At 34.2% G+C, this 15,305-nt stretch overlaps 1 protein-coding gene across 3 annotated transcripts in view; it reads left to right on the top strand.

Annotated features, from left to right (window-relative positions):
• The window catches only part of c2cd3 (C2 domain containing 3 centriole elongation regulator), a 453,012-nt gene that overhangs the window by 422,739 nt on the left and 14,968 nt on the right, over positions 1–15,305 (top strand). For 2 of the 3 annotated variants that reach the window (XM_073923465.1, XM_073923466.1), the window contains exons 25-34: positions 427–729; positions 1,504–1,642; positions 3,154–3,218; positions 3,300–3,505; positions 5,283–5,416; positions 5,515–5,658; positions 8,237–8,427; positions 11,560–12,358; positions 12,574–12,676; positions 14,968–15,094. In XM_073923465.1, the coding sequence (XP_073779566.1) occupies positions 427–729; positions 1,504–1,642; positions 3,154–3,218; positions 3,300–3,505; positions 5,283–5,416; positions 5,515–5,658; positions 8,237–8,427; positions 11,560–12,358; positions 12,574–12,676; positions 14,968–15,094 (2,211 nt within the window). Of the gene's footprint in view, positions 1–426; positions 730–1,503; positions 1,643–3,153; positions 3,219–3,299; positions 3,506–5,282; positions 5,417–5,514; positions 5,659–8,236; positions 8,428–11,559; positions 12,359–12,573; positions 12,677–14,967; position 15,305 lie in introns of those variants that run through there. The other variant, XM_073923467.1, reaches the window with a different exon arrangement.

Here is a 15,305-nt window from a genome sequence, read left to right on the forward strand (position 1 = left end):
TTGTGGGTGAAAATCCCAGTAGATCAGCAGTTTCTGAAATACTCAGACCAGCCCGTCTGACACCAACAACCATGCCATGTTCAAAATCACTTAAATCAACTTTCATCTCTGTTCTGATGCTCAGTTTGTCCATGTCTGCATGCCTAAATGCATTGAGTTGCTGCCATATGATTGGCTGATTAGAAATTTGCATTAATGAGCAGTTGGATTGGTGTACCTAATAAAGTGGCCGGTGAGTGTAGTTTTGAACAGAATTGAAATGATTGCAGATTGTACATACAATAAATGTAAACAATATAATTTACCACCCCGATAGCATAATTTTCATGATAAGCTAAGTGTGATCCAAATTTTTGTAGCAGATTTTTATAAACAAATTTTCTCTCTCTCCTGACCAACGCTCGTTTCTCTTTCTCTATCTCTCAGGTGTATATCCGTTGTTCAAGCGCTCAGCAGTAAACCTGTGTGGGGCTGCTCTCAGAGTCCACATCACCGTAACCACAGACTCTCTCACCCTTGAGCCTCAAGTCATTGAGCAACTCCACAGCTCAGGAGAAGAAGACCTGAATGAAGACCTCGCCACCACATCTCCGTCTAGACCTCAATCCCCTAGCAAACCACTTATCCAATCAGAAGTGACCACTGAGGATCCGCCATCCACACAACCCATTGAGAACACCTTCATCGCCAACATCACCGTGGACAGAGCCATGCATCTCAGTCTGAAGGGTAAAAAAACTAGAGTGGGCTAGAGTTTGTGTCAGGCTCATTTACAAATACCTACAAGTTATAATGTTTTAAGGCATTTCTGTATTTTTATAAAGTGTTTTTCATTCAATTCATTTATAGCGCTTTTCACAATAATTATTGTTATAAAGCAGCTTAGCAAAAGGTGTACATCATTACACTCTACTTTTTCAATCTATTGATTATAAAGAATTCAAAATGGACTTTTAAGTGATTCTTTTGTCACATTTGATCAATTTGTATCTGTATATTTCAGTTACAATACAAGTTTCCTATTTAAAAACAAACTTTTTTTTGCTCCTGCATTAAATCACAAATCCTCACTTTAACAACACTTAAAGTACATGCATTAAACTTTACCGCATTATTTACATCATATCTATATTCTGAAGGTTTGTACAGAGAAATATGTTTATACATTGTTTGCCTGAAGATCTTTCTCGTAACATTTTCTGAATTATGGACTGATAATAAAGATCCCACTCCCAATCCCAAAAGAGATCTCCAAAATTGTATTACTCTAATATGTGACAAAATGAAACCAGTATTTTGAAACGGACCTAATTCAAGGTTCATTTTTTTTTGTGCTGGAAATTAATACAAATTAGTGCATATTTAATTGATGTATTTGCATATTTATACATGCATTTTAGGAAACTTATTTTTTAATGTACAGTAAGTTGTGGAAGTGTGATAATTAGGTAATCGTTTTATTGCTGACCTGCAGTATCTTGTGTTTGCTGTTTTGCATGTCAGGTTGTCCTCTGGCTGAAAGAGGGGGAGGGTTGCCAAGTTGTTGTGTTTCTTATGCCACTGCTGATGACACGGGTACAGTGACCACAGCGCTGATTAAAGACAATGAATGTCCTGTGTGGGACCACCAGCAGGAGTGCAGGTATACCCATTTGACACGACTACATATATATATATATATATATATATATATATATATATATATATATATATATATATATATATRTGTAGTATATATATATATATATATATATATATATATATATATATATATATATATATATATATATATATATATATATGTAGTATATATGTAGTATAAACTAGCCACTTTGGCTGGTTGAAAATAATTTTTAAATTGTGGTTTTCTTAAAAGCAGGGTTCTACTATAAGAATGACCCATAATGTGTGCACATATATATATTTTATATCTTAGTATAAACAAGCATTTTTTCAAATATATGCATGCATTTGTGTATGTTTGTATGTTTGTATGTTTGTATGTTTGTATGTTTTGTTGTGTGTGTGTGTGTGTGTGTGTGTGTGTGTGTGTGTGTGTGTGTGTGTGTGTGTGTGTGTGTGTGTGTGTGTGTGTGTGTGTGTGTGTGTGTGTGTGTGTGTGTGTGTGTGTGTGTATATACAGTTAAAGTCAGAATTATTAGCCCCCTTTTGATTTTTATTTTCTTTTTTTAAACATTTCCCAAATTAATGAATTTGAATAAATTAATTCCCAATAACAGAGCAAGGAAATTTTCACTGTATGTCTGATAATATTTTTCTTCTGGAGAAAGTTTTATTTGTTTTATTTTGGCTACAATAAAAGCAGTTATTAATTTTTTAAAAAACATTTTTGGGACAAAATTATTAGCCCCTTTAAGCTATTTTTTTCTGATAATCCACAGAACAAACCATCGTTATACAATAACTTGGCTAATTACCCTAACCTGCCTAGTTCACCTTATTAACCTAGTTAAGCTTTTAAATGTCTCTTTAAGCTGTATAGAAGTGTCTTGAAAATTATCAAGTAAAATATTATCTACTGTCATCATGGCAAAGATAAAATAAATCAGTTATTAGAAATAAGTTATTAAAACTATTATGTTTAGAGATGTGTTGAAACAATCTTCCCTCCATTTAACAGAAATTGGTGAAAAAAAAAACAGGGGCGCTAATAAATCAGGGGGGCTAATAATTCTACTTCAACTGTATATACACACACACACACACTCACACTCACACATAAAAAAGTATACACAGTACACACACCTATAGTTTGTCAAAACAAACTATTATTTGGGATGCGATTTATCGAGATTAATTTTAATAATTTAAATATTTATAATGTAATATGATTCCTTTTTGTTCAAGCTGAATGTTTAACAGGTTTAAGGCTCAGTTATTAACTTATTTTAGATTTTTTTTGTTATCACAAATGTTTTGTCTTTTTTTGCGGCTTAATATTTTGTTGCCATATATTTCTTTTTGATATTTTGATGCATTAAAAATGATTTGAATTACAAATCTTCAGAAATATTATAAATGTTTTTTATGCAAAAGTGATGGTGATATTTGTTGCAGTATAGACAACTGGTCATTTCTGCTTCTGAAAAATCAAGGACGTGTTCACAATAAACGTGTGTTTTATGTTTTCAGACTGTCAAAAGAGCTACTCTTGGATCCCCAGCAGTGCTTGGTTTTTAAAGTTTGGCATAAAGGAGGTAAAGACACACTGCAATTCTCCATGACACTGTGTTTGTGACAGTTTAAAAGATTACTGTGCAATGGTTTTCCCCTTGCAGAGGTGGAGCGGGTGATTGGGTTTGTGTCTGTTGACCTGTCACCTCTTCTGTCGGGATTCCAGTCAGTTTGCGGCTGGTACAACATCACTGATTTCAGCGGGCAGTGCCAGGGGCAGTTAAAAGTGTCTGTGTCTCCTCTGAGAGCAGTGCAAGAGCTGCGGGCACATAGACAGATGGCACAGGACACTCATGCTCCAGACTCCAGTGTAAGACATTATTTATATTTATTATGTATTTATTTATGTATTTATTTAATAATATTTTTCCTACAGATTTATTATCATAGTTTGCTGTTTGGTCTACCAAGTGTTTTATCTGTGACTATTTGCAGTTGAAGATAGAAGAAGTGTCTTAGCATTATGTCAAATAACAGTGTATTCTATTTTTATCGTAGGTACAAGAGTAATTTAAAATTTGATAACTACTTGACAAGATTTTTATACTAAGAGCACTTTGTTGTGTTTTTATACGTGTATTCTAGTTTTTTTTCCATATAATGAGCTGAAAATCCTTTCTAATTATTTTATTTTATTCATTTATTCATTCATTTTTGGCTTATTCCCTTTATTAATCTGGGGTCGCAACAGCGGAATGAACCGCCAACTTATCCAGCGTTTGTTTTACGCAGTGTATGACATTCCAGCTGCAACCCACTAGAGGGAAACATACATACACACTCATTCACACACATACACTATCGACAATTTAGCTTACTCAATTCACCTATAGTTCATGTCTTTGGACTTATGGGGGAAACTAGAGCACCCAGAGGTAACCCATGGAAGAACATGCAAACTCCACAACAATATGCCAGCTGACCCAGCCGAGGCTCATACCAGTGACCTTCTTGCTGTGAGGCGACAGCACTTCCCACTTTGCCGCCACTTATTTTATTTTAATTTATTTTTAATTATTATTTTTTCTTTTGTTTTATTTTTAATAATTAATTTATTTATTTACTGATTAATTAATTAATTAAATAAAACAAAACAAAGCAAAATAAAATAAAAAAATGAATAAAACACTATCATAGCTAAAAATCACATCTAATTATTTTGTTAATTTATTTTATTTAATGTTTTATTTATTTTATTTTGTTTTATTTTATTTTATTAGTTTGTTTGTTTACTAATTAATGAATAAATAAATTTAATTAAACAAAAATAGGAAAATAAAATAAATAAACAAAATAAACTACCTTATGAGCTAAAAATCATATCTAATTATTTAAGTTTATTTTATTTTTTCTTTCTTTATTTTATTTTGTTTTGTTTTATTTTATTAATTAATTAATTTCGTTTATTGATTAATTAAATAATTTATTTGTTTGTTTATCTTATTGAATTATGAAGTTATTATTATATAATTTGTTTTTATCTATATTGATCTTGTCATTGAAATTGTTAATGTGGCAGTAAATAAAGAAACAAAACTAATTAGTAATTTTATTTGCAATAAATATATTTAGATGCTAATCATTCTTTGTGAAAATAGTGGTAGATGTTTAAGGCTACATTATATAACCATATGCATGCAATAATCATATTGAGTGTTAATGAGATTGAGTTTTAAAGCCATAAATACTTTCTTAATAATGAAATCCCCAATAGGAATATAATTTGTTTAGTATATTTATTATTATTATTTTAAATCTTTTTATACATTTTCTGAACAATCATGTGACGCATAAGAGATCTAGATAATGATGCTATTTAGCAAATAATTTGCTAAATAAATCACACTATATTTATTTATCATATTTAATAACATTTTTGTTCTTAATTAATGAACCCTGTAGAACAGACTTTGTTTAAACACCATTCTGGAGTTTGGAGTACTGCAAATTAAAATTTTTGGGTGAACCTCTTTTCAAACGAAACTAAATCGTTTCAAACTTTTGACAAGTAGTATTAAAACATTATCTATTATTCCATCAGAATATATCGATACAAATGTTGTGTAATATAATTGTGTCTTTTGCAGGCTTTCTTTAGTGCACTTCCACTTTGCTATCAAACTTCAGCCACATACAGCAACTTCCCCAGTCACATCAGTCGGTTCTCAGAGCAGAGGATCAGCACTCCTCCCGAGCACTTAGAAAGACTGCTCTCGGACAGGTATTTATTTACTGTACTGTATGTAATGATTTTGAAACTGACTTGTTATTAGCTTTACTATCTGAAGTAATGCCTATATTGTTTTCATTTGTTGTCAGGTCAAGTGTGACAGATCGTCACGATGAGCACATGGACAATGTAAGATTGTTCCATCAGAGTTTGCATGAGGGAGAGAAAGCATCTTATTCCTCCACGGTTGCAGATTCACATCCATCCAGTTCAACACTTTTCTCTGCTCTCAGGTACCAAACATTTCCTCCACTTCTCAAATGAACGATTAAAGGGTTATTTTAATTTTACATTTGTAATTGTTTGCTTTATTACTAAGAACCAGCATATACAGTTTGATTATACAACAAGATGACTTTACAAGAAGGATTAAATGGGAAAAGAAAAATAGAAAATAATAATAAAAAATGAGAGGGTTCATAATTATTATTATTCATATATTATTTTCTAAAATTTAGTTGTTAACAAAAGTTATTTAATGCACTTTTAGTACAGAATATGCATGTGTACAAACATTTTATGCAAAAGGATATGTATTTTTATTTGTATATGTATTTGTAATTGTATTTGTATATTGTATATCCCTCTGAAGCTATCTTAAAATCACCCTTTCATCTTGCACTTTCTGAATTTCAGTATTTAAGAATTAATATTACTTCCAATTTGGAAGACCTCATTAAAGCCAATTATCCCCCTTTAATCACAAAAATGAATCGGAGTATATTAATTAATTGGTTGATCCTTCCAAATTCTTTTTTTTTTTTTTTGGCAGGATCAATGTTATAAAAATGAACATCTTTCAGAGATTAAATTACTCCAGAATTTGCCATGTTGCTTAAATACAAACTTTTGGAAGAGGATTAATTCCTAAATTTCAAGGTATGTTTGGAATCACAAGAAACCCAGACCTAAACTTTCGCTGTTGATGAAACCAAAGGAGTTGAGTTGAGGTTTCACTACCCAATTTCCAATTTTACTTTTGGGCTGCAAAAATTAAGCACATGTTATATTGGTTTATTTACAGATTTGTTTCATGCTGGTTTGGGATTGAATCCACAAGATGCTTTTTCCAGGCTGTTATGCTCCCTACCATTTATTCATAATGTACAAAAAATGTAACATCTGAGTAGTGTTTTAATGGTAACAAATAGTCTTTTGGTTTGGAAAGATATTAAGAAATTTTTATCTATCCCAAAAAACTTGTGTTCCAAGTCCCCTATTACGTCTAATCCCAATTTTCCCACTATTATAGAGAATAATGGCCTTTTGACTTGAACGTGTTGGAATTGGGTCACTTATTTGATGATGGCCAAATAAAATAATTTCAAGAGTTAAGATAGGAATTTAGTCCTTCCAGTAAAGATTTTTAAAAATTCCTGCAAATTCAACACTTTTTAGTGTTAAAGTTAGAAGAAGGTAATATACAATTTGATCTTACTGAAATAGAAAAGCAGCATTTTCTTCATGGACTTCATGGCTTAAAAAAAGATCTCTGAATTATGTACATTGCTGTATAATATTGGTCCTTCAACCTTTGATTCTTAAAGGGTGATATGGGAAAAGGATTAGGGGTCTATTTTTTCTGAAATTATAAATGTATTCACTGGATTTATCTAACTCCAGTTCGCCTCTATAGAATATTTTCCTATTGTTCTCAACTATGTTTCAAATGTAAGTAGACATTCGCACAATGATGCAGTCATTTTGGGATTGCAACACAATCAAAATGTACTGGTAAGGGATTCAAAAAACTATTTAAAAATTATCGGAAAGACTTTTGTTTTGCCCCCAAAGGTATACCTTTCGAATTGTACAATGGAACTTTGTCTTGATCATGATTAAGAATGTGTATTGAATTTTTGTTATTTTTATTATTTTGTTATATTTATATATTGTTATTTATATTTTGTTTTTCTTATTTGTAATGGAACATTTGTTGAGATAATGAACCTACTTGAGTCCAATTTACATTATTAAAGATATCGTTCCAGTAAAAACTACATTACTTGATTAAAGGGTTAGTTAATCCAAAAATGAAAATTAAGTTATTTGCTCAACCTCAAACAAACCAAATTGCATTTGTGGTTCAATTCAAATATTATTAAGCTGTGAGCATCTTTTTGTCTGAAAATAAAACAAAAAGATTTTTTGAAATAAATAAGAAAGTCTTTTTTCAACATTTGCTTCTAGGCAATTCAGTCAGCAAGCATATTATTTACTTTACTATGTTATGTATTAAATTATTTCATTTAATAGATTTAGTCTCCATGGAATTAAAATGAAAGTTTTTTTTTTTCTTTCTTTTATTATGTAAAGTGTAATGAAGTTTACAACTCACAGCTCAAAGGAAGGAGGAGGCAGGAACTGGCAAACGTGTTATAAACTCTAACAAATAAAATAAACCAAGACTAACGGGCGCTGGCAGCCCCTCACAGATGACTTCCATCTAAACACAAACAAAACATAAAATATTTTCAAGTGATATAGATGAGATTAGGAGGAAACAGCTGTTAGACAGACTAATAGATTGATATTAGACTGTTGCTGTCAGCAATTGATGGTTTTATTAAACAGAATGGCTCTGGGCAAGCTGTGATATAAATAAACACTATTGGCAATTAAAGAAATAGGAGGAGCAGCTCTTTATGTCCTATTCTGTCTTCCTGTTTCAGAGGAAATTACAACAATGACAATAAATAAAGCTATTGCTTTTGTGATCTGATTGCATTTTTTCCAGATTTAGGTTTTTATCGACTAACAAGTAACTCCAGCTGTTTTCTGGATTTTAATAAAATATTTGTTGCTTTAAAGGAAAAATCTTAGTGACCTAGATGATATTCAGAGGTATTTCAGCCGGAAGCTGTCCACTCCAACATTCCCAAAGCTGAGGGATCTGAGAGGAACCTCCAGACAGGAAGAGCACCGGGTCTCAGAGACGGACACCACACAACTGCTGCTGAAGTCCAACCAGCTGGTGGGAGAAGTCAACGACATCATCAAAGGTGAGATGTACTCACATCGAAGCTCTTGATGTACTTGCGCTTAGCCAGAGAAGGAAGTTTGAAGCATTCTTTAAGCTGCATACTAGGCTTGGGCGGTATCCAAATTTTGATACCGTCAAACCGCCTCCATATTTTACCCCGGTATCCGGTATTACCGGCGTAATAAAAAAAAATTATGACGTAAGGCTCAGACAGCGTCACCAAACTGTTGGCTTAAGCCTAAACCATTCAGAAACTGAATACATTCTATGCGACCTTAGGCTCGCGGTCAGAGAGAGAGAGAGAGAGAGAAAGAGAGAGAGAGAGAGAGAGCGCAAAGCGACGCACAGCACCTCTCTCTCTCTCTCTCTCTCTCTCTCTCCCTTTTACACACACACACACACACACACACACATCTCTCCCGCGATTTATTCAGAAATTTACTCCCACACCTTAAGAAATCTGGCCGGCTCCCGCGGAACAGCAGTTATACCCGATAGGTCCCGAGTCCGACAGTTACATTTTGATTGACAGCTTTATACAGCCCAAACCCGTTCACAGCCTACATTAAAATGTGCTCATGCACACAGCTCTAATGCATTTTTTTCAAGAATGAGTCATTTATATTTTTTAACATAATTTATTCGTAACAAGCGTAGACTATAGGCCACTTGAAAGTTGGAACAAAGAAATAAAATAAGTCCTACAGCTGTAACATCGTAACATCTCAGCACTCTATAGGTCTAGGTACATGCACTTAGCCTTTAAATTAGCCTACACACCAATGAAAAGTAATCTTGCTTAACAAATCAAATTAAAATAAACTCTAAATGATGACGGGTATTTTGGCAATAACGAAATTAAGATAAAGGCTCTGCAAGATGTGTTTCTCCACTTCTCTTCACAATCTGGCATTAAGGCGGCGGTGAAGCTCAATAATAAAAGAATAATGTCACCATTAGTCTGTATACTCTGTCTACATTATGATTATATGGTTTAATTAATATTTATTTATAATTTAAAAACCCTTTACGCACCAAGATTAGGCTACGTGTGTTTGTGGAGGAACATTATTAAATCCACTGGCTTTAGCGCAGTCTCTCACTCATGGTGCGTCCAGCAGAACTGAACACCCTTTCCTGCGGCTACAGGTCGAGATGCAGAGTTCTGATCTGGCTGATTTTGCAAGTTTTTTGGTAGGATTGTTTGTTCATCTTCTACCAGTCAGGAACATGCATTTAATTTTCCATGATAGCAGTTTCACTTTAGCGAATGGCCTCTTCTTTTTACCTGTCAGCTTGCGGTTTAGGGCTCTACCGTAATACGCAGTGTATGAGCGACCGCGAAATACCTGAGGCTGGAATAACCGCTCCTTGTGAGCTAGTGACTGACTTGACCGCCGTCAAAATTCTCTTTTTTTACTACTTCGTCATCATTTGTTTCACCTTTGCAGGGATGGATTTTAATGCAGGGATTTGGATTTTTTCGGGTCTCGCCGGGTTCGGGCAAAGATCTTTAGCTCTAATGCAGACCTCTCGTTCATATTAACCACGTCTCCCTTCTGTTCAGTCGAAACTCCCAAACTGCAGGACACTTTGAAGCGCGACTGGTCACGTCACCTCTCCCCCTCCCTCTCCCCCTTCTCTCCCTCCCTCTCCCCCTTCCTTTCCCTCTCTCCTCCACACTGTCCCGTGATGACAACCACACATCCGTTTTTGTAGGCATTAAATAAAGGATATTTAATATTTTATGACGGTATAACGGTATTGAAACTGACACCGTTGCTATTTTTAGATCCCGCGGTATACCATAATACCGTAATACCGCCCAAGCCTACTGCATACTGGTTGCAAACATCCTAAAGTTAGCCTTGTTTAGGTGGACATGAAAACATGTGCTGCACGTTTTCCCCTCAACAGAATAAAGAATTAAAAATGACAGCTGTGAGAAAACCGCAGTTAGGAAAGGATCTGATCATCTCAATGTGCATAAGCTTGCATGATCAATTTCACGTTATGTCTCTCACGTCAAATTTTTTTATATATGTTCTATCCAATGTTGAATGTAACATACTTACAAAGTAACTAGTTACTGTAAATAAATGACTTTTTTGATTAAAAGAAGTGAAGTAATGAATTACTTAATTTTTCTGCAGACGTTGTTTTTTGCTATTTTTGCAGGGAATTTTGTAAAAAATAAAAATCTGCTGATTTATGCAGAACGATTTTGGGAGTATGGTAAATAAAACATGATAAATGAAATTAAAAAATACATTTTAAACTTTTATTTAATGTTTACAAAGCAAATCCAATTAGATCCAGTTATTTGATAAACAAAGCAAGTCTCTCATATAATATATCAACTGAAAGACAAATATTACTTTACAAAATGTATTGTAGGTAAATCATATGCAAATTTTCATATTGGTCAATAATATTACTGAAATTAATATAAAAAACTGAATTAATATAAATTTAAAGACATTTACATAAGTAAATAAATACTCAATTATGAGCTTAATTTCTGCGCTCAGATTTCATGTGGGCCTAGTAATCAGCGATGAAGTCCTTTTTTTAAGTAGCTTCCCCAACACAGGTTATGTCTGTCAACCTGTCTGTCTATGCATGTACATACATTGGATTAGTCAGTATCAAAGTAAAAACTGAAACAAATCTAGGAAAAAACCTTAAAGTGACAGTGCCAAATATGACTACACCCAAATTAAAATGAATAATAACAATTTAAAACAACATTCAATAGAATATTAATAAACAGGAAAAATCAAGAGAAACACAGTTGTTTTAAATTTAGTTTAGATTTTCGTAGTTTGTCTGTGTGTATTTTTATTTTTTGCAATAAGTTGTTTGAATTTAAATGTATTGTCTTTTAATTTCAAAGATGTTAGCTGGCCAAACTACTTCTTTTAATGGATATTAAGTAAATGTTTAATAAACCTGTTTTTAAAATGACCTAAACAGTATTGGCTACAGTATATTCAATGAGAGATGGATAAAACATGTTCATTAACAGAAGGGGGTGAAGTTGTTTATGCTGAGCACTATATGTGTAGTTTAGTTTGAAGTATATCAGGGATAGATAGTGATATCCTATTTATTTAGGTCATTTTTCTCATGATATTTTATCTTAAATCAGGTTTAAGTGAACATCAGCCTGAAGAAGCACCTGTTATCCTTAAAAGCACCACCACTACTCCTGATGTGGCTGATAAGCGTTTAACCTCTGGAGCTGATCAGCTGATTCTAACAGAGTCGTACAGCTGTGAGACAGAACCACACTTTCATAAACACTCTGACATGATGCTGGAGGATGAAAATGAAGTCTCGCCCTTCAGCTCTCCTGCTCCTACAGAGACCAGACACTCAGTAGCTGCTCCAGAAGATGAAGAAAAAAACGATCACATCTCCAGTGATGATGATGAAGATAAAGACCAGGATGAGCATGTAGACTTTGAGGAAACTTTAATTCAGCCCAGAACATTAAATGAGGTCACTTCAGTCACAGACAGAACCAGCCCCTGGACCAGCTTGCTGTCTGACCCAGATATGAGCTCTCTAGAGAGTCTAGAGTCTGTGCACCGTCATTCTCAGGACCACAGCATCCACATTGGAGGAGAGCAGAGAAACAGAAGTGACAATAACCCACTAACTGCAGAATCCCAAGAGACTGATTCTGATTCAGATGTTTCAGAAAGATCTCCAACTGGTCAGGAGATGTTTAGGGGAGCTGGTGCTGTTGAAACAGAACAGCAGGTACAGCAGGCTTCTCCAGATGGTCTTGATGGAGATGATGCTCTTTCTAGTATCAGTGAGGCAGAGGATTGTGAGCTGAGCAACAGTGGGCCTGAAGAAGCGATTGAAAGGCCAATATCATCTCCCTCTGCAGAGTCTGCCTCAGAAGCAGATGACAAACATGATGAGAAGACAACCAAAATGTATCCTTTGAAGCTTTGTGTGGATATTTTGGTTTTCTGTATTGTAGAAGTATTCAAATGAATTTAACAGCATATTATACACTGTAATATTGATGCCACCAATGAGCAGATGCTCTATTTTCAAAGGTGAATCTACTTGTATGATGGTGGTATGTTAAACCGCTGCAGGCATGAAGGGATAGTATGGTTGTGTTGTCCTGAACCCCTATTTGCAGTTTGGAATCTGTTGATATTCCAAATTTCTTCCTGTCAACTCACCATCTGGAGGCGTCCATGAGGGCTTTGAGGATGGCGCCTGTTTTTCCAACAGCTGAGTCTGTGAGTAATCGAACTGTTTGTCTGTCTAATCCACCGTTCAATCCATCATTCTGTAGCTATCGTGATTAGAGGGGCAACAATATAGAGTTCTCAAGATTCGGTTTGGTTTTCGGTTTTAGGGTCACTTTTTTGGTATTGTTTATGATATGTTATAATATGTTATAGATAGCACTGCCAAAAAAAAGTAAAGGGGAAAAAATCTTAGAGCTAAATACAATACAAATGAATATAGCAAAGATAATACTAATATAAACTGAAACAGGAAAAATATAATCAAATATAATATCTTCAATGTATAAATGAAATGTTTGCCATTATTGAGCTACAGTAGCCTTTATAGCTATTCGGTCAAGAGTGGAGTGAGTGATTTTGTTGTCGTTTGTTGTTTAAATTCTATTAAAAGCACGGAGAGCAGGGATAAAATGTTTTTCATTCAAAATGCTGTGGAGATGTAGCACAATGTGGAAGTTACAGACAACACAATTTCCTGAATGTTTAAATCCTCCTAACTGCTTGAATGCTTGTGAAGTTGGACAGATGGTCGAAACTATTGGTTATAATTGAGTTTAAGAGTCGAGAAGCAAGAATTTATTTGAGATGAGCACTTCATCAGATCGCCCGCACATCATGCTAGTTCTGTTCCTGGACCTCTGGACCCATCTGATATGCAGATCACATTACTTTCATTTTCACCTAAAAGCATCTCTAATTTGAATGTTGATTGATGGGACATTTACTTGTGCTGGGCCTTGTTTCAGCACATGGACATGCATTCTAATATACACAGCTATCATAATATTTATTATTATACCTATCTGTCTTTCTGATCTAACATTCTATATGTATATATTCTATCAATATATTCTATATATTATTCTATCTATAGTTTTATTAATCTATCCTTTCTTAGCTATTGTTCTGTCTGTGTGTCAGTAAATTGTTCAGTGTGTTGTATTCTCTTCATCCATTAGTATATCTATTCTGTCAAACGTTCTATGCATCTGTTAATTAATTTTATATATATATATATATATATATATATATATATATATATATATATATATATATAGCTCAACACACACACACTCACAAATATATAGATAGATAGATAGATAGATAGATAGATAGATAGATAGATAGATAGATAGATAGATAGATAGATAGATAGATAGATAGATAGATAGATAGATAGATAGATAGATAGATAGATAGATAGATAGATAGATAGATAGGTAGGTAGGTAGGTAGGTAGGTAGGTAGGTAGGTAGGTAGGTAGGTAGGTAGGTAGGTGTGCGTGCGTGCGTGCGTGCGTGCGTGTGTGCGTGCACAGATACTTTCATATGTGGTCCATAATGGCTTAACTTTATCTTGTGATCTCAGTCTTCAAAGTTCATGTACCATGATATGTGTAGTAAGTAGGGCTGGCTGGGAGCCATGAGCAAGGTTCGAGGCTGGTGGTATGAGTGTTAACGAGTGTGCTCCACCTGTTTTGAGTCTCACGGAGGAGCTCTGAAATCTTAAAAGAAGGAGTGACAACAGTGGAAAATGAGAGAGGACCAGGCCTGGACATTTTAGCTGTTTCTCAATTCTAGGAACGCAAAGAACGGACTTGTGTTCTCTTGAAGACTGGTCTTGTCAAGTGACTTCAGAACAAATTCTGGGGACTGCGAGAACACAGAACGCGTCCTGTGAGAAATAAGATGCTGCATTCATCCTAGCATTCATATACCACACAAATAAAACTGATTTTAATATGAATTTCCGCAAATAAACACTGTTAATGTGTTTATGCCTTTATTAAGATTTTCATGGTAATGTTTTCCTTCACCGTAATATTTAGGAAAACTCCTGAGATAAATCAGTCATAACTCTGATTATAGAGTATGATTATATCTCTTATTAATAAATCTTTATGAAATGCTGCAATTTCCAGCTCCTTGATTTAGCCGCAATGACTTTTAGAGCGAGTTCTGTGCTCAAGTCTGCATCGATGCATCCTCAATATCAATAGCACATCCTGCATCTTTCACGCATCCTCTGTTCTTGCAAGATTTGGAACTGAACTTTGATGATGATGATGCTACAAGAGAAAACAAGATTGCTTAAGAATATTAAGAAACAGGCTTGATATTTTCCTCCATTCCTCTGAGACTCGAGACTGTTGTGCAAACAGGTGATGCTCATTAACATATGCGAGCGGTCTCGCTCCATTCCCATGGCTCTCGGCCATGCCCCTTGTGACAATATGGTTCTTCATTTGTATTGTTTTGTTGTCACAATGAATTTTTTAGGATACTGGAAATCCTGGAAATCCCTATCAAAGAAAGCCTCGCTCCAGGCCCAGCATCCCACCATCACAGAGGAGTGAAGAGACCAGAAGAATTGCTAAAATATTTGCTTCAAAGTTTACAGAAGAAAGTTAGTACAGTCTTATTTGTGTGTGCTTTTAATGTTTTTTACAGTATGTGAGTGTAAATTTCTGATTATTATTTATTTGATTTATGGCACAGTATGGTATGGACTTTTTTATGAACACTTTTGATAATGTTTTTAAAAAATGCATTAAAAATAGTTTATTTACAGCAATGAAATATTTTTGTAATAAAGAATTGTGCACGTTGTTCCACTT

The sequence above is a fragment of the Danio rerio genome, chromosome 15 (assembly GCF_049306965.1).
Source record: "Danio rerio strain Tuebingen ecotype United States chromosome 15, GRCz12tu, whole genome shotgun sequence".
Classification (NCBI taxonomy): domain Eukaryota; kingdom Metazoa; phylum Chordata; class Actinopteri; order Cypriniformes; family Danionidae; genus Danio; species Danio rerio.